General features: G+C 43.5%; 1 protein-coding gene across 1 annotated transcript in view; it reads right to left on the reverse strand.

Annotated features, from left to right (window-relative positions):
• Positions 1 to 8747: 8747 nt before the first annotated feature.
• Positions 8748 to 25513, reverse strand: part of fam98b (family with sequence similarity 98 member B) — a 29292-nt gene continuing 12526 nt past the window's right edge. The window contains exons 6-8 of the mRNA XM_080202076.1: positions 17387 to 17503; positions 13416 to 13583; positions 8748 to 9586 (exon numbers count right to left, since the gene is read on the reverse strand). Coding sequence (XP_080058202.1) covers positions 9146 to 9586; positions 13416 to 13583; positions 17387 to 17503 — 726 coding nt within the window. The 3' untranslated portion in view covers positions 8748 to 9145. The remainder of the gene's footprint in view (positions 9587 to 13415; positions 13584 to 17386; positions 17504 to 25513) is intronic.

Genomic DNA, 25513 nt, shown 5'->3' on the forward strand with positions numbered 1-25513 from the left:
GCTTGTTGCCTTGGTAACACTGCTGCTTGGTCTTTTGATACAAATGTTTCAGTCTGGGTACTCTATATGTACTTGCATTTTTTAAAACTTTAAGCTAAGCTCAGGAAAAAAACACAACCTTTTAACAGAACCATGCAATGCTTTCTCCTCTTAGCATTTTACAATTGTACAAACACTAAATTCTAATATCCTACTTTTCAGTCTACAATTATTTTACTTTGCAACATGGGACCTGACCAAAAATTATTCCTTGTGTGGCCCGGATGATCTGACCCGAATCCAGCTCTCGCTCTCAGCATTGGTTAACCTGAGAGGAAAGATACCACTGGTCTGTTCAGCCTTAAATCACAGATTGACCACAAAATGGGCAACGCAGTAGTCAGCACTGCTGCCTTACAGCACCAGGGAGCCAGGTTCGATTCCTGGTTTGGGTCACTGGCTGTGCAGAGTTTGCACATTCTCCCCATGTATGCATGGGTTTCCTCCAGGTGCTCTGGTTTCCTCCCACAGTCCAAAGATGTATGGGTTAGGTTGATTGGCCATGCTAAATTGTCCCTTACAGTGTCAGGGAAATTAGCGGGGTGAATACATGGGGTTACGGGTGGGATTGTTGTCGGTGCAGACTCGATGGGCCAAAGGACCTCCTTCTGCACTGTAGGGATTCTATAATTCTAGGACAGCCCCATCATACCATGTCCAAATGACTCTCACCACGAGAGATTGCAGTTGCAGTTTGGATATCTGTACAGAAGTGAGGAAGCAGTTTGGAGGAGAATTCCACAGCTTTAAGAATTTGGTCATCGCTCCCTTGTTACTTCCCTCAACGATGTGACAAAGCAGCAGACAAAAGATCCATCAGGTCAGCGTGTGCACGGGACAACGGCACCAGTGATGGTGCAGACATCTCCCCCAACGGCTCCAGGATTTGGGGAGGTCTCGGGGCGTGGGTAAACAGCGAGGCAGGTGTCTTGACCTCTGCGTGTCTGGAGCCATGGTGCTGTGGCTGCAACTTCAGACCTCACGTCCTTCCGGCTCATTATATCTGAGAAGGGGGCACGAATTTAACCATTCCCATAGCAACACGACGTGCAGCTTGTATCTTCACCAGAGAACACGTACGACTAAAAATAACTGCGAGCCAAGTCCTTTACACTAATTTAAGTCATGGTGATGTCAGTACAGAACTACAAAACAAAGACAGATAATAGGAAGTGTTTGCAGCAGAGACTGTCTTTGCTTCTAAACTGGGATGTGTGTCTGTGCCCTTGCAAAACTCAGTCGCAATCATTAAGAGCTAACCAGAAGCAGAGATTAATAATAGCACTCCAGTTTCCTGAGTCTCGTTTATTTACGTATTTATTCACAGCTCCAAGTGCACCTTGGGCTTGAGATGAGGCGTTTGAAAGAAAACCACTTAGCTGCAATTTAAAGGGAACCAGTGCACAGAGGAGAGAAAGATCTTCTGTATTTTTTTAGACAGGTTGACTTTGGCCTTGATGGCAATCTTTGGCGTGGATAAGAACATAAGACATAGGAGCAGGAGTAGGCCATCTAGCCCTTCGAGCCTGCCCCACCATTCAATAAGATCATGGCTGATCTGAAGTGGATCAGTTCCACTTTCCTGCCTTCTCTCCATAACCCTTAATTCCCTTGTCTATCAGAAATCTATCTACCCGTGACTTAAACATATTCAATGAGATAGCCTCCACCTCTTCAATGGGCAGAGAATTCCAGAGATTCATCACCCTCTGAGTGATGAAGTTCCTCCTCAACTCTGTTCTAAACTGCTCCCCTCCACCTCATTTTGAGGCTGTGCCCTCTAGTTCTGGTTTCCTTTCTAAGCGGAAAGAATCTCTCTACCTCTACCCTATCCAGCCCCTTCATTATCTTGTAAGTGTCTATAAGATCCCCCCCTCAGCCTTCTAAACTCCAGATGAAGGATGGGGGGGGGGGTGTGGTGGAGGCTGGACTGAATCTGGCAAAAATGAAATTCAATTAGGATTAATGGCAGCCACTAGATTTGAAAAAGCCCATTAGCGTTCACCTGCACTTGACAAGTGACCATGATGTTCATTGAGTCCATTAGATACAGTAGCAGAATTAGGCCATTCAGCCCATCAAGTCTGCTCCACCATTCAATATGGCTGATGTGAATCCCATCTCCATTCTCCTGTTTTCTCCCCATAACCTTTGATCCCTTTATTGATTAAGAACCTATTATCTCTGTCTTAAAGACACTCAATGACCTGGCCTCCTCTGTGACAATGAGTTCACTACTCTCTGGCTGAAGAAAACCCCCCTTATCTCAGTTTTAAAGGAGTGTCCCTTCACTCTGAGGTTGTGCCCTCGAGTTCTAATCTCTTCCACGAGTGGAAACATCCTCTCCACATCCACTCTATCCAGGCCTCGCAGTATTCTGTAAGTTTCAACTAGATTCCCCCATCATCTTTCCAAACTCTATTGAGTCCAGATCCAGAGTCCTCAACTGTTCCTCATTCAACAAGTTCTTCATTCCAGGGATCATTCTTGTGAACCTCCTCTGGACCCTTTCCAAGGCCAGCACATCCTTCCTTAGATACAGGGCCCAAAACTGCTCACAATATTCCAAATGGGGTCTGACCAGAGCCTTATACAGCCTCAGCAGTACATCCCTGCTCTGGTATTCTCGCCATCTAGAAATAATGCTAATGTTGAATTTGCCTTCCTAACTGCCAACTGAACCTGCACATTAACCTTAAAGGAGGAGAGAGAACAATTTGTGGCGGAACCTCGGTTCTGCCAAGTTCTTTGTCTCCTCTGACATTGTTCACAGAGTAGCTGCTGTGTTCACCAAGCTCCCTCCGTCGCAACATCACTTTTGGGATTGGACCCGGCAGGACAGTGGGTTTAGACTGGAATCGCACCAATACTCCCCTCCCCTCCCACTGCAAAGTCCGCAGGAGGGCCCCAATGGTGACATTCACAATGAGACATTACAATTGCAGTTTAGTTACCTGCACAGAAGCGAGGAAGCAGTTTTGAGGAGGATTCCAGAGATTTAAAAGCCACAGCATACGCCATCAAACAGCAAGTGTTGAAATGGCCACTATCTCTGGGGAGCAGAATGAAGAGTGTACTGTTTGAGTGGGGATTGGATGGGGGTTGAAGGCTACCTGTCCAATAAGGCCGGGTTTTCAAGCTTTATTACCAGTGACCTACTTTTATCAAACGTCCTGCCCTCGCGAGCTACGCCACACTCACTTACTGCTTGTCTCTGACCCTCTCTTTCACGTAACAAAACGATCCATTGGCTTCCCATAAAGAGAATTGGTGCCAAGTGCATGTATAGAGCATGCTGGCCTGTTGAATCTTGGCACAGTGGTTAGCACTGCTGCCTCACAGCACCAGGGATCTAGGTTCGATTCCTGGATCGGGTCGCTGTCTGCACGTTGTCCCCGTGTCTGCGTGGGTTTCCTCCGGGTGCTCTGGATTCCTCCCACAGCCTGAAAGACATGCTGGTTAGATGCATCGGCCGTGCTAAATTCTCCCTCAGTGTACCCGAACAGATGCTGGAGTGAGGCGATTTTCACAGTAACTTCATTGAAGTGTTAATATAAGCCTACTTGTGACACTAATAAATAAACTTTAAACTTCAAATGTAGTCATACATTGTATTGTAGCGAGAATTTACCCAGAGAGAAAATGGAACGAAAGGTCAGGCGATCTTTGTTTTTGTTTTAGGCAACCCAGTTTTCAACATCCCGTAACCCACCCTGGGATCGTGACCCCTCCACTTTGAAAATGGTCCTATAAGGCAGCAATGCATTCAGCTTTCAACAAGGCTGAGGCGTTAAAGATTGGGGCTAACACGATCTTTACAGCCTGCAGTAGCTCAAGATCTACGCTGTCTTTTGGATATGGATGGAATCACAGTAGGAAGCACAACTTTGGAACTAGCTCCTCCATCCACACAGCCTCCATTGTGCTAACCCAGGGAGTGTCAGACTAAACCAAAAGAGAAAAACGCTGGAAAATCTCAGCAGGTCTGGCAACATGAAAGATATCAAATGCAAGGGGCATGCATGCGGCAGGTTGTAGTGGGCTGCTCTTGGACGTTGCTTCGGGAGTTGCCTATTGCTTCATGTCGTTAGTGTGCTTGAACTGGACCATCTCGAGGGCAACATGACAGCTCAGAGACTATCTCTGTTGCTGTGCGGACACATGGATTTGGGCCTGTGTCTGTGGGAGTTTGCACGTTCTCCCCGTGGTTGCGTGGGTTTCCTCCGGGTGCTCCGGTTTCCTCCCACATCCCCAAAGATGCGCTTTTAGGCTGATTGATTGGGTACTAAATTGTCCCTAAATTGGACCTCCCTGATCCTCGCACATTAGGCGTAGGCTAAAATCATGAATAGGTCACTGAGACAGTGGGACGGCGGCACGGGCTCGTTGGGCCGAAGGGCCTGTTTCCCGTGCTGTGTTGTTCTTTGTTGTTTGTATCTGTAAGGAGAGAAAAGAGCTGACGTTTCGAGTCAGAGAGATGACCCTTTGTCAAAGCAAATCCTGGAACTCTCTTCCTAACAGCTCTTTGGGAGCACTTTAACCTGCCAGACTACACTGGCTCAATGCCATAAAACCATAAGACATAGGAGCAGAATTAGGCCATTTGGCCCATCGAGTCTGCTGGCTATTCAATCATGGCTGACAGTTAAAAGCAAATTACTGCAGATGCTGGATTCTGCTGGACGCTGGAAGAGAAAACGCTGGAAAATCTCAGCAAGTTTGGCAGCATCTATAAGGACAGAAATGAGCTGACATTTCGAGTCCAGATGACCAGAGTCCAGCTTTGACATTCTCTCTTTTGGTTGATAAGTTTCTGGCCCAGCTAGCGACATCCACATCCCAAGAATGGTTAAAAGAAAGAGCTTCTAAAATGTTGACAGCAAGCTGAAATCCCACACAACTAAAGAAACACTGAGTTCAAAAAATCAAGTAAAATGTGCAGCAATTATTAAAATTATTTTTGGCTACAGCTTGGGCTTTTATCCCAGAAATCAGTAGCTGGAGCTCCCTCTGCTGGTTTGACGAATAACATTTTTAATTTTTAAATTCCTCCCTGGTTGACTCACCTGATGAAGGGGCAGTGCTCCAAAAGCTAGTGGCTTTTGCTACCAAATAAACCTGTTGGACTTTAATCTGGTGTTGTGAGACTTCTTACTGTGTTTACCCCAATCCAACGCCGGCATCTCCACATCACCGGGGAGGTGCCAGAGATCTGGAGAACGGCAAATGTGGTCCCACTATTTAAGAAAGGTTGTAGAGACGAGCCAGAGAATTCCAGACCAGCGAGTCTCACATCAGTGTTTGGGAAACTAATGGAGAAGATACTGAAGGTGAGAGTCTATTTCCATTTGGAGAGGCAAGGTTTGATCAAGGATAGTCAGCATGGTTTTTTCACAGGGAGGTCATGTAGGAATAGGCACAGTGCTATTGGGAAATGTCTAACAAATTTGATTGAATTTAGTTTACATGGATTTCAGCAAAAAGCCCCCCTGCATGGGAGATTTATTAAGACGACAAATGCGCAAGGCAAATGGCGATCTGACAAGGTGGATTCATAATTGGCTTAGCAGTAGGAGACAGAGGGTGGAGACAGATGTCTGTTTTAGTGAGTGGAGGACAGTGGCCAGTGGTGTACCACAGGGATCCATGCTGGGTCCCCATTGTTCATCATTTATATAAATTACAGATGACTATGTGGGGGGGGGGGTAGGATGACACAAAGATTGGCCGGCTGGTTAACAGTGATGGTGAATGTCTTGAGTTACAGGAAGATACAGAGGAGACAGTCAAATGGGCAGATAAGTGGCAGATGGAATTTAACCCTGAAAAGTGAGAGGTGATGCACTTTAGAAGGAGTAATTTGACAAGGAAGGTCACTCTTAATATGAAAGATCTGACACTGAGAAGTTTCGAAGGACAAAGGGACCTTGGCGTGTTCGTCTGTGAATCTCTGGAGGTGGATAGGCAGGTGAAAAAGGCATATGGCACACTCGCCTTTCTCAATCAGGGTATAGATTACAAAAGCAGAGAGATTATGATGGAGTTATATAGAACTTTGGTGAGGCGACAGCTGGAGTACGTGTGCAGTTTTCACCGCCACATTATAGCAAGGACATGAACGCACAGGATGGGGTGCAGAGATTCACCAGGACGCTGCCTGGGATGGAACATTTAAGTTATGAAGAGAGTTTGGATAGATTTGGGTTGTTTCCTCTGGAGCAGAGAAGAACGAGGGGGTGACCTGATTGAGGTGTTCAAGATTATTTGGGGCATGGACAGGGTGGATAGGGAGCAACTGTTCCCCTTATTAGTAGGGTCAGTTACGAGGGGACACAAGTTAAAAGTGAAGAGTGGGAGGTTTGGGAGGGATTTGAGAAAAAATGTTTTTACCCAGATGGTGGTGATGGTCTGGAATGCGCTGCCTGGGAGAGTGGTGGAGGCAGGATGCCTCACATCCTTTAAAAAGTATGTGGACGAGTACTTGGCACATCATAACATTCAATGGTTATGGGCCAAGTGGGATTAAATGGGCAGATCAGAGCCTTCCATGTGTCGGTGCCAAAAGGCCTCTTCTGCACTGTAATATTCTGTGATTCTGACAATCGGACAAGGTGAGTTGCTGTGACAGAGACAAATCCTCTTCCTGTGCTGCAAACATTCTATTTTATTCCATAAACCTTCAGCAAAAATATACTTCAAATTGTATTTTCTAGAGATAATATCTTTAATTGCTGTAAAATTATCCAAAATGTTTCAGGCAGATATACTGTTCCCATGGAAGTTGTAAGCTGGTTAATAAATTACCAGACATTATGATGGGATTTTGGAGATGCCAAAATGAATCAATCCTTGAAATTCCAAGTGAAACTGAGATTCACTCCAGGTTTGATTGATGGAGAATGAATGCTCTGTAAATGGAATGCGTGGATCATTGTCTTCACTGCTGCGCTGGTGTTCTCAGCCCAGTCAGAACTGAATGATTGCCCACACACCATCAATCATTGCAGTATCTATCACAATTTCCTACTTGTAATTTATCTGAGAGGCTTAAATGAGTAACTTGATGAAGTGTCTCTCTCTTCCAGTGTAGAAAAAGGGAACATCATTTTAAAATAGACAATTCTTCGCCCTGTCCCTCTCAAGACCTCCATATCACTGGCAGCGCACACTTACTGAGATCCTGCGGAAGGATTTGAACTCGAGGTAGGTTAGGTGCTCGGCCAACTCTCCTGGCTCCAAGTGGTCAAACAGGAGGGAAACTTTCCGCTTTTTGCTACAGTTTGGTTTTATCCGTTGAGTGATTTTCCGTGACCAGTCCCGTGTATTGCTGTCAGGTAAGCAGAAAGAGGGCTAAATACCGTCTCGAAAAGTGTTTATCACACTTGGCAAGACGAGACACGTGTTGGAATCTCCCAACACCTGTTCTGTTGTTCTGAGAATCTGTTGTCATGAGAATGAAATACTCCCTCCATCTCTCTGCACATCTTAGATCAATATCTCATTCTGTTCCATTGAAAAATCAGCATCTTTATCTGCATATTTCTAACCGCATTCCCACGTTATAAATTCCATCTCCAAGATCACTGTTGCCGGCCTGTGGACCTGATGTCAGCTTTGAACCACTCCTCTCTATTCAGTTCCAATGCAAGGCAAATCCTTCCCTGTGTTTCCGGTTGTTGCCTTACCTGCAATGATGCCAAATGATCCAGTGACTCTCATTTCTTCAGGAAAGCACTCTACTGAGTGCTATAGGGCTGAAATTGTACAATCTTACCTATCATAAATGTTTTGCACGACTACAATCCTGTAAGGGGGCGGCATGGTGCCACATTGGTTAGCAATATCTCCCAGCACCAGGGACTCTGGTTCGAATCCCACCTCGGATCACAGTGTGTGTGGATTGTGACCAGTGAGGGCCCATGGTGGGCAATAAGACCCTTTTACCCTTTGGTTGAAGGATCTATAACTAGAAGGCATAGAATGAGGCTAAGATACAGAAAAGACAGGAGATCTTTATGTCCAGAGGGTGATTGGGATCTCAAACTAACTATCGCAAAGGATGGTAGAGGCATACAGACCAAGAGCTGAAAAATGGGATTAAAGGAGATGACCGCTAGTCACTATGAATGCCTTGGACTGAACTGACCTTCTATGTTGTAAATTTCTCATCTCCCTTATGGAGATTGAGCAAGGGGTTCGCTTGATAGACACAGATGACAAAGATGCAACTGGCTTCCTCTATATTGTATAATTTCACAGTGGGTTAATATATGTTAAAATGTGATTTTAAGTTAAATTTTGTATCACAATAGATATTTTTCTTTTGTTATAAACTGTTGAATACTATTTTTGAAGTGGAAACACACACAGTCTGAAGTTGGTGACTCCCAATTTCTCTCAGAGAAAATCAACCTCCTCTTTCAAATACATAAAGCTGACTATATTCCAGAGGTGGCCAAGGTCTCTTTTTTGAAGATTACAATATGCAGTCATACCAACTTTGGCAAGAGAAAATATATTATTTGTTCAAGGACTCAGTCAGGGCAGAACTGAAGTAACTCATCAAGTGGACAAACATGAATTGCAAATTCCTCAGAAATCAAAAATACTTGACTCACACAACATGTGACGTGACTGAAACACTGAGTTTAACAGATTCATTACGACGGTTAACTCTTGAAAATAAAACCTTACAGAATCCCAAGCAATTCTTTATATCATTTTTATTCACTACATGTTCAAAGTCTTTCTATTAAAAAAAATTCTCAACTGCTTACAGCTCATCATAACCTTCGAACATTTGCACAGTAAAACATTTTTAATTACATTCTCATAAAAAAAGTTGCAATGAACATGTAAAAAAATGATTTTCGTCTCCAGTAGTAAACAATATCTATCATCTGAGCTCTTGTATGCATAAAAAAATCTTCAACATTTATCTATCTTAAAGGACAACAGCATGTTTCATTTCCTTCACTCAATTTAGTAGGTAAATTCATCATTTACAGTTGCAGGTTCAGTCATCACACACTGCAGTGGCTAAAGAGTGTAACTAGTCCATTCTCCTTATGGGCCTCACTAATAGATTGTAATATCTAATATAGATTCAGTACCGTCTATAACCTCTTCCACCCATATCTCCATAGCCACCTCTGCCCCCATAGCCACCTCTTCCTCCATAGCCACCTCCTCCTCCATAACCACCTCCACTTCCATGTCCCCCTCCTCCCCAACCACCCCCACTTCCCTGGCCTCCCCCTCCCCCCCAACCGCCACCTCCTCCTGCCCCCCAGCCTCCTCCCCCTCCACCTCCCCCCCAGCTGCCCCCTCCCTGGCCACCTCTCCCTCCCCCTCCCCCCCAGCCGCCCCCTCCCTGGCCACCTCTCCCTCCACCACCCCTGCCACCTCCCTGGCCACCACCCCAGCCACCTCCACCACGACCGCCTCTTCCTCCATCTTGTCTCTTCTGCCAAGGTGGCATTTCGGGTGGTGGTGCCTCTATTTCGGACGGTCTACCTCCTCGATCAGGCACTCTCCCCATCATCACCTGTCAAAGTAAATCACAATGTGGGGTGAATCCAAAGCAAGATGCGTCAATTCTGTTCAGATATAGGGCAGGATTTTACAGCCTCGTTCGTTCTGAAACCATAAAGGCAGGTCAATGGACATTTCCATTGTCCACCCCTCACCCGCTCTGATTCCCATGGCAGGCGGGCGGGGGGGATAGAATCCCGGTTATTGCTTCACTGATACACAGGGATAATACCGTCTCATGGGATTTCTGAATTTGGAGCAAGGAGATATAAACTGGAGATAAAAAGTTGCCACTAACTGGAATGTGGCCTTTCATTGAGAAAGTCAAAGAATGAGACAAATGAGAATTGGCACAGAACCTATGGCAGGGACTGCTTTAATTCTTGCAGACAGTTCCACGTTTTAGCACTCAGACTCCATACAGTACAGGAGGAGGCCATTTGGCCCACTGAACCTGTACCAACCACAATTTCCACAATCCCACCCAGGCCCTATCCCCTTTTATCCCTGTTAGTCCCCCGACACTAAGGAACAATTTAGCATGACCAATCAACCTTACCCCCACTTCTTTGGACTGTGGGAGGAAACCAGAGCACCGAAAGGAAACCCACGTAGACACTGGGAGAACGTGCAAATTCTGCACAGACAGTGACCCGAAGCCGGAATTGAACCCGGATCTCTGGCTCTGTGAGGCAGCAGCGCTAATCCACTGTGCCGCCATGACATAGAGGTTTGAAGAACTAATCAACAAACTGCACAATCATCAAGCCATATGCACAAGACAGAAGATGAAGTAGAGTTTTACTGGAATTTATTCTCTCCCAGATAAGCAGCTTCACTGCTATTATTGTCTCACATGCTTTTGAAGGATTCGAATGCCAAAAGAAAGACATTATGTAGTTGTGATCCCAGAGAGAAACCGATTAAGTGTAAAGAATGCACACGGTCAGTGGGTGCCGAGAAGGTAGTTCATTAACTTGAAAAGTCCATACCTCCTTCGGAAATGTAGCATCAATCATACTCATTACCTGGATACCTTAGCATATCAAATACCATACTAATCACCTCTCCAGTGTCAAACACTTGGCACATGCATATATAAAGCTTCATCAAGTGGCAGTGTTTCAGAGTGCTGGGAACTTACTTCAAAGTTCACTGATCTAATTATGGTAGTTATTCTACTCCAAACAGCAACGAGATGAATTACCAATGATATTATCATAGAAACCCTACAGTGCAGAAGAGGACATTCAACCCATTGAGTCCGCATCAATTCTCTGACAGAATATCTTACCCAGGCCCTCTTCTCACCCTATCCCTTCAATGCACCTATTTCCCATGGTTAATCTTCCTAACCTATACATCAGTTTATTTCTTAGTGTCACAAGTTGGCTTACATTAACACTGCAATGAAGTTACTGTGAAAATCCCTGAATCGCCACACTCCAGCACCTGTTCAGGTACACTGAGGGAGAATTTAGCAGGACCAATGCACCTAACCAGCAGGTCTTTCAGACTGTGGGAAGGAACTGGAGCACCTGGAGAAAAACCATGCAGATACGGGGAGAATGTGCAAACTTCACAGAGATAGTGACCCAAGCCTAAAATTGATCCTGGGTCCCTGATGCTGTGAGGCAGCAGTGCTAACCACTGTGCCATCATGCTGACCAGCACACACTCTGAACATCACATGAATGGGACCACCCATCTCAACTTGTCAAACTGAAAACACCTCACAGCAGTGTTTATTGCTGGTAACAGCACCAGTCACAAATTGAATCCCATTTAAATCATTTGAGTTTGTTAAGCGTTCCGAGGAGGAGAGAAAATGCTAACCCAGTTTCCTGGAATAGATCTTTTCTGCTGGTAAAATCCTCCAATCATTTGTGCCAAGTAGTCAGAGCACACAGGTAGGAAAAGAGGCAAGGGGAGGACAACTTTGCAACAGTATCTTGTTGAATGAGTGGGAAGCTGAGCTGTAAAACCATCCAAACAGTTATAGGCCTGATATGGAAGTTTACCTGTACGGTGGGCACCAATGCATTCTTCATCTTTGATGATTAAAGTGGAAACATTCTTTAGCAAGCATCATGTTGGCTCAGCGCACCGTAATGTCTGCTCACAGGCTTTGATGTTCAGCATACTTCTCCAATACTCTGCTCATAACTTATGTCAAAATGCACTGCAGTTCCAGCAGTTATAAATTATATTCTCCCTCTGAACAAGAACACGCTCACAAAATACCAACAAAAGGCTCACCCCCGAAACAATTATCTTTTCATATGCTGATAGAGAGCAGCACAGTCCCCAATACTTTATTATTAGACATTCTGATGCCTGAAATTTGATTTGTAAAATTATATCCCCCAAATGTTCCCCCAGGCGATCTGTTATCTTGTAAGTTTGTGCCATTATACCACTGCAGAAAATTGTGTTAGACTGTTCCCCCTCCAACACTCCGCAAAATGTAAAGGCCAGTCCAAGTTGTTCACTCACCCAGCTGCAAGCTTTTTCTCAAGTGTTTGGAGAAGCAAGCTTTGTCCAAATCTCAGAAGATTACAATGCAGGGAAAGTAACTGGAAGTTACTTTGTTTGAGCCAAGTGTGACCCAGAGGTTGGAAAACATAGCATGTGCAGAAACTAGTTCGTCTCTGTGGACTGCCAGTAGCAATCTTTTCCCCTAGTTTCTGTGGCAATGACTCATCTTTCATTCTCCCCCCGCAATATAAATATCTTCCACTTTCTATGCCTTCTAGCTTTGTCAAAGGGTCAGCTGGACTCGAAAGGTCAGCTCTTTTCTCTCTTTATGGACGCTGCCAGACCTGCTGAGATTTTCCAGTGTTTTCTCTTTTGGTTGTACATGCACTTGCTGTTCAAGTGTGACAATAAGTAGCAACTTTAAATCCACAAAATACAATGCAAGGGATGGCTGAAGGGTGTCTAATATATACCCATCATAATTTAATGACTTACAGTTCAGTAAGTGTTCCACCTTGCATACAAATGCTAACACATGGGCAAAATGATAACTGCCAATGTGGCTGGGTGGGAACGTGGAGTGTTTCCCGCTGTGACAGCCAGAAGGAAGTCACAGCAAATCTTAACGGCCCCGACCTTGGGAATTATGCACCCAGGAGTTTTATGCCGTACTCGGTGGTGGGGTAGGCCTGGATGGTGCATAGCTGTTGTTTTGAGCTGCCATATTGGAAGGGTGCCCAACATCACTGACCCACCACTGAAGAAAGGCCAATCTCCTGAGAAGATGGTTCTCCAGGAACATTCTGAAGTGACCTCTGGGACACCCAAGTTACACCTGCAGATGCTGCAAGGGGAACTTCCAGCAGTCACTGTACCTCAACTGGGGTTTTTTGCTTCTGACCAACGTCATCTCACTCCGCCTGTTCTTTTACAGATGCCCCCACGCCGGATAAATCCTTTTAAAAGCTGGGTAAGAACCTGCCCTTAAGTGGCCAATGGGACAAGGATGGGCTTCCCATCGGAGGCCTTGCCTAACCCAGTGTAAAACTGCTGCACGATCAGGGGCTGCGTCAATGCAGAGGGAATCCCGTTCCTTCAGTTTCACACACCCCTCGTTCCTCCACCCCACCCCCGGTAAAAACGCACTGGTGGGGACAGTGTGAAATTCTGGCCTGAAGCAGTTCAAGGCAGCAGCTCATCACCACCTTCACAAGGGCAATAAACATGATCATGCCAGCAACGCCCACATAATGAATAATGAGTAATATGTGGAATTATATCTGTGGCATTAGTAATCTACCACTTAGAATAATACATCACAGTCAAGTTCCAGAGTAGAGGTATGTTTAAATCAACAGCCGTACCTTATTAATGGCACAGGATGTCCGCTCTCTTATGGATCCACTGCTAGTCTTTAAGATCCTGGATAAGTCCTCACGGGCAGCCAGAAGGTGCGCCAGAGTTACTGTGGATGCCAGGGACAAAGTGTGCCTTTTTGGTTGATAAACCTTTGCCATATTGTCAGTATTTGCCTGAAGAAAAAAAAAGTGTTATCATTGTTTCATTTTTGTTTTCCATGACTGTCAATGTCATTCTTGGAAAGTAAAAGTCCTTCTTGGTTAGAATGGTTTCTTGAAATTTTGTTCCTAGTATATCGAAAGTAATTGTTCTATTCAGTTGAAAGACTGGTCAGTTAAACTGCAACTGTCTGGTTACAATATCTACAGGGCCTAAACACACTATTGACCAGAGTATGATTGGAATTCTCTGGAGTTGTAAACACTCAGTCATTAGGTACAAACAGAATTAAGGCTGGGGGTACTTTGTGGGAAGATGTAATGTTAAACGCACTTCGATGCTACGGAGAAAGTTGTCAGTTTGCGTTGTGTGAAAAATTCCAGTCCACATCAGCTTAAAATACACAATAAAATTGCACCCTGTGGAGCACAGAATCATAGAATCTACAGTGTAGGAGGCGGCCAATTGGCTCACTGAGCCTAGACCAACAACAATCCCACCTAGGTCCCTGTAGCCCCACATATTTATGGTCCTAATCCCCCTGACACTAAGGGTCAATTTGGCACGGCCAATCAATCTAACCCTCCCATCTTTGAAGTGTGGGAAGAACCAGAGCACCCGGAGGAAGAATGTGCAAACTCCACAATCACCCGAGGCCAGATTTAAACCTCTGGTTCCCTGGGACCGTGAGGCAGCAGTGTTAACCACTGTGTCATCCCATATTAAGTTGCAGCACAAATGTCTTAATCTTTAGGAACGTACTGCAAACAATATTAGCGGCCCTTTAATCAGCACCGGTAATCATCATGGGCAGAATGATTCACCAGTATCTGGATTCCAGGTGGTTGGTCAGTGTGCAACGCAAGAGGTGCCTTTTAGCCAACATGCGAAATGCCTTGCAGGGCAACAGTTACAACAGTAGAAACAGCTGAAGAAAACAGCACTCAAATCAGTGACAGGAATGTATTAATCTACTGTCTAGGGAAGCATGCGATCTTGATCAATTGGGCCAGTGGGCTGACGAATGGCAGATGGAGTTTAATTTAGATAAATGTGAGGTGATGCATTTTGGTAGATTGAACCAGGGCAGTTAATGGTAGGGCGTTGGGAAGAGTTACAGAACAAAGAGATCTAGGGGCACAGATTCATAGCTCATTGAAAGTGGAGATACAGGTGGACAGAGTGGTGAAGAAGGCATTCAGCATGTTCGGTTTCATTGGTCAGAACACTGAATACAGGAGTTGGGACATCTTGAAGTTGTACAAGACATTGGTAAGCCACATTTGGAATACTGTGCACAGTTCTGGTCACCCTATTATACAAAAGGATATCATTAAACTAGAAAGAGTGCAGAAAAGATTTATTAGGATGCTACCGGGACTTAATAGTTTGAGTTACAAGGAGAGGCTGGGTGGACTGGGACTTTTTCCTCTGGAGCATAGGAGGCTGAGGGGGGATCTTATAGAGGTTTATAAAATAATGAGGAACACTGGTTAGCTAGATAGTCAATATCTTTTCCCAAAGGTAGGGAGTCTAAAACTAGAGGGCATATGTTAAGGGTAAGAGGGGAAAGATACAAAAGGGTCCAGAGGAGCAATTTTTTCACAGAGGGTGGTAAGTGTCTGGAACAAGCTGCCAGAGGTAGTAGTAGAGGTGGGTGCAAATTTGTCTTTTAAAAAGCTTTTAGACAATTACATGGGTAAGATGGATACAAAGGGATATAGGCCAAATGCGGGTAATTGGGACTAGCTTAAGGCGTCATGGGCAAGTTGGGCCAAAGGGCCTGCTTCCATGCTATAAACCTCTTTGACTCTATGACATGTAGAGCCACATTACACGATGCTCATTCACCTCAGAATAATGGAACATTATTTTTTAAGAGAAAAAAAAATGAGAAATACATACTGATTTACCACTCAATCTCAACACCTAATCAATATGCTTCTCTTTCCAGATAGGCCTCAATTAACTGCTAGTTTGCAATAACCACCAAAAGAATTATGAAAAGAATGGAGGTGCATTTTTATTACGCAAGGAGTAATGCTAAACTTTTCATATTTGAAAGCATATTTTATATACTTCATCCAGGCAACAAAGCCCCCCAACCATGGCCCCCGGGGTAGTTTCAAAAATGCCAGTGTAGGTGCTTTTCCAATCCTCTCCTGTTTGTTGCAGATAGGTCAGCAAGTGAGCCTAATAGCAGCGAATATGGATGATAAGCAGTTGGTGATTGGAGGAAAATCAATGCGGGCAGCAGTCAGCGGGCTCTGAAACAAGAAAACTGGGGGGAAAGCGAGAGCAATCCAGGCTGGCGGGGAGAGGGAGAGGCTTGTTCAGGATGGGCACGTGTAATGAAAAGTTTCACTGCCTGGGGCTAGGAGCGTGTGTGGGTAGTGAATACGGATTGGAGGAGTGGACAGTAAGAAATTGTGTATGTGTGTCTGGGTGTGCGCGTGCGAGAGACAGACAGACATGGAGGGTGAAAGTAGTACTGGCAGTGAAAAGAGGGCAAGGATCGTCTGTGTCTGGCTCACTCCCAGTCTCAGGGTTCTCATTCACCCTCACCCTGACACAATCAGGCACTCGCTGAGTGGGTGAGGTTGAGTCAGTTAGCACCCAAGACTAGGAGTGAGCTGGACATGTACACCCACGGCCATCTTTATTTATTATCATTTTTAAAAAATTATCAATTTATTGCTAACTTTCTTTTGTTCAGCAATTTGTTTCTTTTCAGGTGTCAGCATTTTAATTCATGTTTAATGTTGTGCCAAACCTGATATTTCCAAAAATCACCAGTCACCACCCCCACTGCCCAAGTTTGAGATAAATTGAAATGTAGTTCCCCCATCTCCCTCCCTGATTGAAACCCACTGAACGCTTAAGTTTAAAATACATAGTTAATTTTATTTAGAAAAAATGTAATTTTCTTTGCAAACAAGGCTGCCTTGAGGATTTTTCTGGGCTTTCCCCAACATAAATGACTTTTTTATTTGTTCGTGGGATGTTGCTGAAGGTCAGCATGTATTGTCCATGAAAAGGTGGTACTGAGCTGCCTTCCTGAACCATTGCCATCCATGTGATGTAGGTACACCCACAGTGCTGTTAGGAAGGGAACATGAGTAACATGGTGGCACCATAGAAAAATTGCAGAGCCTATGTTCATCCCAATGTATACATTAATCTCCATTTTTTCTACCTTTTCCAATATCTTACAAGTGATCTTTCCTACATCATCACCAGGGCTGCTCCAAATTGGAGTGATGAAGTATGTAGCCAGAGAGTAACTCTTTCCTCCAAATCCATGCCCAACCTGAGAGGCATGATGGCACAGTGGTTAGCAATGCTGCCTCTCACCAGCAGGGACCTGGGTTCAATTCCAGCCTTGGGTGACTGTGTGGAATTTGCACGTTCCACCCATGTCTGTGCAGGTTTCCTTTAGGTGCTCCGGCTTCCTCCCACACTCCAAAGTTATTGAGTGCGGGTTATGTGAACTGACCACGCACAATTATCCCTTAGTAATATGTGGGGTTACGTGAATAGGGCCTGTTTTATATAAACATTTCTAGTTTACTCAAAATACATTTTTAAATAAGCACTTTCAAGCTGACACGAAGTGACAAAATGTTAAGCAGTCTTGGGATTTACTTTAACTCATTACTTCTTTGAATGTTGTTTTAATCCACAGTACATTCTTCAGTGCACTCAACTCAGGGTTGGAATGCAATCAGATTCAATCAGTGTTTGGAAGGTAAGCTGCAAAAACAATGAGCTTCTCCAAGGTTAATGGTGTTCTTTAGCCTCGGCCTTTGACTCCTACCTTAGCTTTGTCCGACCACCCAAATGACTGGATGGTGACGTCTAAACGCTTGATCAACATCCTTCTGCGGCACTCATACTCATTCGTAAGAGCAGTATTTATTGCCATTAGCTTCTCCTGGGCAGAAAGATGATACAAACACAGGTCACTATCCACAGGAAAAATAAGTTAACTCATGTCACATATTACATATAACACATGGTCCAAAAGCAGCTCAGCTGAATTCTTCATGCAGCCAAGCAATATTTAAAGATAACTTGCCTTTACATAATTGGCTTAGGAAAATAGTATGCAGGTTGCACAGTTGCAGACTTGGTTGATGGAATCAAAACAAAAATCACTGTTAAGGCATCAACTTAAGCCAAAGATCAATGAAACCTCAATCAGGAGTAATTAGGTTTTTAAACTGCATAGTCAATCATAACTACTCATGAACAATCTCTCAGGGCCTGAATGTCATTCTCCAAGAAAATTATTGACAAAGCTTTCGAAAGTTTGCACTTTTCTACTTAAGTTTCACCTTTGTTCCCCTGCAATGTCCAAATACTTTATTTCGCTTTCAGTAAATGGATTTGATATTTTTTGTTTTTAAAATTCCTGCTTTGCCATCTGTGAGGATTGCTCAATCTGATTGATCAACCTTCTTGCTGAATGCCCTGCTGGCAGATGTCACAGGCCCCCTGCAGATACAGCCATTTCAAACTGCTGTCAGAAAAGAGGTCTGTGCTCAGTAGTCCACTGAAGCTTTTTCAGATGAGCAAGTATAGTTCACTCTCTGCTGACTACAACATTTAGACCAATAATTTCTTCCTTGACTGCTGCCAGAGCTTGAATCTCTCATTTCTTAGTGTTCTAAACAAAGAACAATACAGCACAGGAACAGGCCCTTCAGCTCTCCAAGCACATTTACCTATCTAGACAACCATTTACATCCCTCTATTCCCCATTTGTTTATATGTCTTTCAAGCTAAGTCTTAAATGTGGCTAACATAACTGCCTCAACCACGTCACTGGCAGTGCATTCCAGGCTCCGATCACCTTCAGTGTAAAAAATTTTCCCCCTCATATCTCTACTGAACCTTTACCTTGAACTTGTGCCCCCTTGTAATTGTCATTTCTGTCCTGGGAAAAAGCTTCCAACTCTTCACCCTACCTATACCTCTCAATCTTATAAACTTGTACCAGATTGCCCCTCAGCCTCTGGAATTAAGGTCGACTGATGACCATGAAACCATACGCAGCACTAACTATGGGGTCTGAGGAGAGGGTTAGAAGGTTGCATCACGACTTCCTGACTGCTATTTAGCTATGCAGTTCAATATCCTATTCACCCCACTGATTACTGCTCTGCTACAAATAGTCACCTTTAGCTTCGAATCTGCCAATGCTCCTTGCAACGTCTCTGTTACCCGAGTTGGTTTCCCTCCCCATATGTCCTACTACAGATACATCACGTTAAATTTCAGCTACATTTGTTCTGCCCACTTACATATTTTGTTCGGCTCTTTGCCCTTTCTGATCTGCCTCTTCAGATTCTACTTGATCTCTTAATTTTGCTATTATTTATACATGATCGCTTTCCATTGAGTTTCTACATCCAGGCTGTTTATATAAATCGGAAATAATTCTGGTCACAGACTAAACCAATCCACACAGTATTTCCATCAACCTGAACTAAAAGATAAGGGAATAAAATTTGAATATGGTCTTATTTGGCACAAGTAGATTTACAGTAACACTGCAATGAAGTTGGTGTGAAAATCCCCTAATCACCACACTCCGGACCTGTTCGGGTACATGGAGGGAGAATTTAGCATGGCCAATGTACCTAATAATACGTCTTTTAGAGTGTGGGAGGGAACCGGAGCACCCGGATGAAACCCACACAGACACAGGGACAACATGCAGTCTCCACACAGTCACTCGAGGCTGGAATTGAACCCAAGTCCCTGGCACTGTGAGGCAGCAATGATAACCACTTTGCCACCCACTAGTGTGCCACCCAGGTCAATAAATAACAAGACAAGGGAACACAAGAGACAGTAACTTATTCTAGCTGCTGTACAAACACTGATTTGTGCAACGAACTCAAACTGCCAACAATGAAGCATTACTTTGTAATCTCACTGAAAGAGGCGCCATAATGGATATTTGGTGTATTAAATAAATATGACTGCTGCAAGAATTACTGCGCACAATTCTTTTTCCTATCATTTGTTTTAAATGTATTTTTAAACTATCAATCCATACAACTGTTGTGAAGACAAACACAGGAAGACACAAGAAGCGCAGTTTTTGTGGAAAATATATTAATGCCACTATGAAAAGGAATTTTTCCATCTCTTGTATATTATGGGGTTTGAGTAGCTGCTAAACACCAAAAGAGATAAACTGACAGGATTTTAATCAAAAACTTTGAAACACTTTCATTTTTCAGAAAGGCAGCTCATACAAATGTTATAGGAGTGCCGTGAAGAGTAGAAAATTGATGGCAGGTGCTACAAACCAGCTGGGCAGAAGCCAGAACATTAAGAAATACCGCTTCTTCTAGTTTCAATACATTTCATTTTTACATGGGTGGCACGGTGGCGCAGTGGGTTACCTCTGCTTCCTCACAGTGCCAGGGACCCAGGTTCAATTCTGGCCTCTGGTCATTGAGTTTGCACGTTCTCCCCGTGTCTGCGTAGGTTTCCTCTGGGTGCTCTGGTGGATTAGGTTGATTGCCATGGGGATTAGTAGGGTCAATGTGAGGGGTTGTGGGACTAGGGCCTGGGGTGGGATTGTGGTTGGTGCAGACTCAAAGGGCTGAACAGCCTGCTTCTGCACTGTAGGGATTCTGTGATTATTTTGGATGCAGTGTTTTCCCTCCCAACATAAGCATAGTTTTTGTGATGTCAATTAATTTGAGATGTTGTTCTGTGAAGACCATATGTTTAAGACCAATGAACATCATGTCAGATCTGAAGTGCAGCTGAGGGGCAACGTTTCCCACACAGAGGGTGGTGTGTACATGGAATGAGCTGCCAGAAGGGGTGGTTGGGACAGGTACAATTACAACGTTTTAGAAAAATATTTGAACGGATACATGGGTGGGTCAAATGGAACTAGTTCAATTGAGGAAACTAGGTCAGCAAGGACGAATTGGGCCGAAGGGCCTCTTTCCATGCTGTATATCTCTATAACTCTCGACTGGGGTCGATGATCGAGTAGGTAGGCTTGTAATGACAGTGGAGTTACAGTACATAACAACATATCACACTTGATCTAAATGGAAGTGTTAAAAGACAAATTATATATCATCCTATAATTGTGATTTTTTTTACCCCCCTCAAACTGCAGATCTCTGTCAAATGTCTTTGTCCACCTGTTTCTTATGGCGCTATATTTACTGCACTAGCATCTGCACCGCTCCATCCAACTCTTGTTCTTAACTTTTTGTCTCAAATTTTGCTTGTCTTTGTACCCTTTAATCTCTCTCTTTCCTTCAGGGTAACTATCTGGTTCTGCATCAAGTTCAAGGGTATGACAGCACCACCAACTTTGACTTACACAATAACCATTAACGTAATGCTTCATAGGAACATTTTAAATTTTAAAAAATGACATCAAGCCATAACGAGATTAAAATAAGATGGTGCCCAACCAGAAGCCAATATAAAAGTTAGCAAGTGCAGGGGTGGTAGGTGAACATGGAGTAATCTGCAAGGAAATGAGTTCAAGGGTTGGTTTCTGAAGATTTAAAAGAGAGAGGGACAAAAGAACCATTTACAATAATCAGCTAACATGGGGTGGGTCTCATGGACAAGCTGGCTCAGTGAGGGCGTGCATGAGCAGAGGCAGAGAAAAATTAGAGGAAGATGCAAGTTTACAGCTATTACACAGAAGACCTTTAGGGGAAAATTGGCCTGGTGGGCTAGTGGAAAGGATGGACAAGGCAGAAACAGCTGATCAAACAGTCTTAGTAATAAAAAAAAATCCATGGGTTCCTCACATCAATTTTTGGAGGAGACACAGGAAAGGCAGTGTGGCAATACAGTAAAGAAGCCAGAAGTTATTTTTATTCCAAGAATCCAGAGAGCTATTTTCAGCAAATAAGAACAGGACCATTAGTGTTTTATGTCCAGCCAGATCCGGCAGGAGATGGCAGAATCAACTGTCCACCATATGCTTTCAAGTCTATGTCCTCTGGACATAAGGGAATAGAGGTGAGGGCTGTACCAATGGGGACTTGGGTCAATATAGTCCTGAAGATGGATGAAAATTGGGTCGCAACAGAAATGGAGGACAGAAAATCTGACCCCAGGGAAGTAAGGCACTGACTGGGTCCAAGACGTATAAGGCAGGGAAATGATGCTGGTAGCAGTGAAGAACTGGGAGCACTGGGAGGAGAGGAGTGGATGTGGAGTTAGAAGCAACCTTGCATGCTGTGAGAACAAGCAATGCCGGGCAGGTAAGAAACAGAAACAAGAGTTAACAGGTGGCACAATCATATTGGAAGAAGCCATAATGTTTGTAATATGGTGAGTAAGTCAGTGAGTCCAGCGTGATGCTTGTGTGGTCACCTACGGAGATCATAACACTCGTCACAAAAAAATACACAGTTGCAGAGTAGAATGCACTTGAAAGGCTGTCTTTCTTGATGGCTTTTTGGGCAGAACCACAAGGGAAAATAGCCAAACACCATATGCTGCTTTAGCTACAAGGTATTGGTATTGTTAAGTCTTCTCCCCTTCTCTTGCTAATGTTCTCAAACGCTACATAGTCAGTAGTCGTGTACACGTTTGACAACTATAAATCATGGAGTAGATGTACAAACCCAACTGACCTCAGCACATTCGAACATTACTCAACTGATCATGAAGTGAGTGTTTCATCGGGAAGAACAACAAACTGCTCATAAACTGTTGGAAATAGGATTGTGTACATGAACATAAATCTTAAAATCTTATGTCCACAATTCACAAGATCTGCAGCTGTATATGAAAACACACAACTTAAGAGATTATGAACTAGTCATTCTTCCATAGAAAGATCGGTTGGCTATCTATTAGCTCTTGGGTCCAGCAATGGTACTTTGCACTCCACCCATTATTAATGACTTTGGGACAGTAACTTCAGAAAAGTTTTTGAAGTTTATTTATTAGTCACATGTAAGGCTTACATTAACACTGCAATGAAGTTACTGTGAAATTCCCCTAGTAACCACAGTCCGGCACCTGTTCAGGTCAATGCACCTAACCAGTACGTCTTTCAGAATCTGGGAGGAAACCAGAGCACCTGGAGGAGACCCATACAGACACGGGGAGAATGTAAAAACTCCACACAGACAGTGACCCAAACCAGGAATTGAACCCAATTCTTGGCACTATGAAGCAGCAATGTTAATCACTGCGCTACCGTGCTGCCCCGAACAAGCTACTTACTGGTGTCAAAAACTTAATAAATCCAAACAAGCTACTTACTGGTTTAAATTGATGTCTATATTTGTCTTTCTCTAATCAGTCTTGTTACAGACTGCGGAGAGAGGCAAACTGAACTCCTTTATTTTTCTCACCATCTGTCTGTAAACAGATTTGTTTTAATTTTGGAAATAGGCTGCGGCATGTTTCCCCAAACCCTGTTTGTGAAGTCAATTTTAAAGTGACTCAGCAAATTTTCCATAGGGTTGAATCAGAAGTATACATTTTTTAAAACAGTAAAACACAGGGTTTGGTCATTATATCTGCAGACATAAGCGTACAAGGATATAGGACAGGAATGAGTTTTATAACTAAGCATAACTTAAAAACAAAGATGTGGATATTAATTAATGTGAATGGCAGAGACCACTGAAGGTTTCTTTACCGTCTTAAGTTAAAGCCCAGGCCAGTTCAGCTTTTTAATTTCAATGCCAGTTTACGACAGAGGAATAACGCAGCAACTTGTCTTTTACATTCAGGAAGTTTATTCCACATCCAGTTTAGTAGAGATAAAGCTCCTCATGTCAAGGCAGCCATATCACTTAACACTTTCAAAGGCATTTAATGCAAATAACAGCTTTCAAATTAACACTGAAAAAAATCTAGAATATTAAAAATTAGATTTTTTAAAATAATTCAGTTGGAATTCTATTTTGCCCCCAATTTCCTCCACTGTAAGGTACAACTTTGTAGAGTGGTATTGGGAGCCAGTGCCATTGTAAGGGGAGGCAATGGTGTTATCACTGGACTATTAATCCAGAAACTCAGCTAATGTTCTGGGGATCCCAGGTTTGAAATCCACCATGGCAGATCGTGGAACTTGAATTCAATATTAAAAAAGTCTGGAATTAAGAATCTACTGATGACCATGAAACCATTGTCAATTGTTGGAAAAACCATCTGATTCACTAATGTCTTTTAAGGAAGGAAATCCGCCATCCTTACCTGGGCAGACCTACATATGACTCCAGAGACATGTGCTGACTGCCAAATGCCCTCTGAAATGGCCAATCAAGCCATTCAGTTCACGGGTAACTAGGGATGCAATAAATGTTGGCCAGCCAGTGGCGCCCATGCTCCATGAATGAATTAAAAAAGTTACTCTGCTTATTCAATTTTAGACAGTCTACGATGAGTAATTATTGTCCATATGCACCACTGCTGAATAAGACTGCAACCTCCAACATTAATACTGGTTACCGATCAGACCAAGATCCCAAGTTGCTGAACTCAACTGCAGAATACTTAAGCTAACCCAGCTAAGAACAAACAAGGATGATTTCTGTATGATTCAGTAATACATCAATGCACTTGTCGAACATTGGCACCCCTGAGAAAAGATTGAATGAAACAAGGGTAGCTTTCGCCATTAACCAAGGCTCAAGTATGCTTTATCCGAAACCCTTGTGGCCATTGAAATTTTGGAATCAGACCATTTCGGTTTTCAGAATATACATAAACCTACATCACAAAGTCTAAGCCTAGGTTGGCTACAGTATAAAGTAAATAGAATAGCTAGGAAAGTAAGACATAACGGTGGCACAGTGGCAAGCACTGCTGCCTCATAGCGCCAGGTACCCGGGTTCGGGTCACTGCCTGTGTGGAGTTTGCATGTTCTCCCCATGTCTGCGTGGGTTTCCTCCCAGTGCTCCGGTTTCCTCCCACTCCAAAAGATTGGCCACGCTAAATTAACCCTAGTGCCAGGGGGACTAGCAGGGTAAACATATGGGGTTATGGGAATAGGACCTGGCTGGGATTATGATCAGTGCAGACTTGATAGGCCTTCTTCTGCACTGTAGAAATTCTATGAAAGAACTGAATAATAAATAAAGGGTACCTGCAATAAGGTTTTTATCGACATGTTCACCACAAAATTCACGAAGTAAACAATGCAGACAAACAGCTAGGCTTCCCGTGCTAAAGGTCGATGGAGTTCAAAAAAAGTGTGGGCTTTTGCATGTGTTTGGTTTCCAGGAGTAGATAAAGCACACTCCACCTGCAATGTTACAGATGAAGTGAAAAGCAAGATTTAAAAGTACAGCTTTCATATGTGCTTCCTATAATTGGGTATAAAAATGGAACGCACACGTACCTAAACCAACCTGCACACTAATAAATACAGACCAATACAAAGGATTCTGTACAGAATATAGCCTATTTAAAGCTGATGTAACAGTAGCAATACTTTCACACAATCTGTAACACAAGAGATACGAGGTACTACTTTATAAGTGCAAGAGTGCAAGTTGTTTCATTCTGAAAGATCTTACATAACATATTTACGCACTATTATCTACAGGAAGCCACAGCTGATATCTGAATGCACTGACATGCCATTTTTGTCAGCTTCATTCAGTGGTAGCATTCTCAACTTACAGCTAGAAATTTGTCGGTTCAATTCCTACTCCGTGCAAATTTAGGCAAACACATTAGTGCATTCCTAAGAGTGACATGTTTTTGGAAGTGTGTCTTTGGTTGAGAAGTTAATCGAGGTTAAGTTTCCATGTCTGGTGAGTGTCAAAAGAAAATCACAGCATTTTTCTCCAGGTTTCTATCCAACAGTCACCCCTCCACCATGATCACAAAAAACAAATGGAAGTGATTAGTTCAGAAACTTTGAGCTCAACTGAAAATAGTATAGTATATAAACAAACTTCTCTAATTTTTT

This window comes from Carcharhinus amblyrhynchos, chromosome 14 (assembly GCF_965287045.1).
Source record: "Carcharhinus amblyrhynchos chromosome 14, sCarAmb.v2.hapA, whole genome shotgun sequence".
NCBI classification, from domain to species: domain Eukaryota; kingdom Metazoa; phylum Chordata; class Chondrichthyes; order Carcharhiniformes; family Carcharhinidae; genus Carcharhinus; species Carcharhinus amblyrhynchos.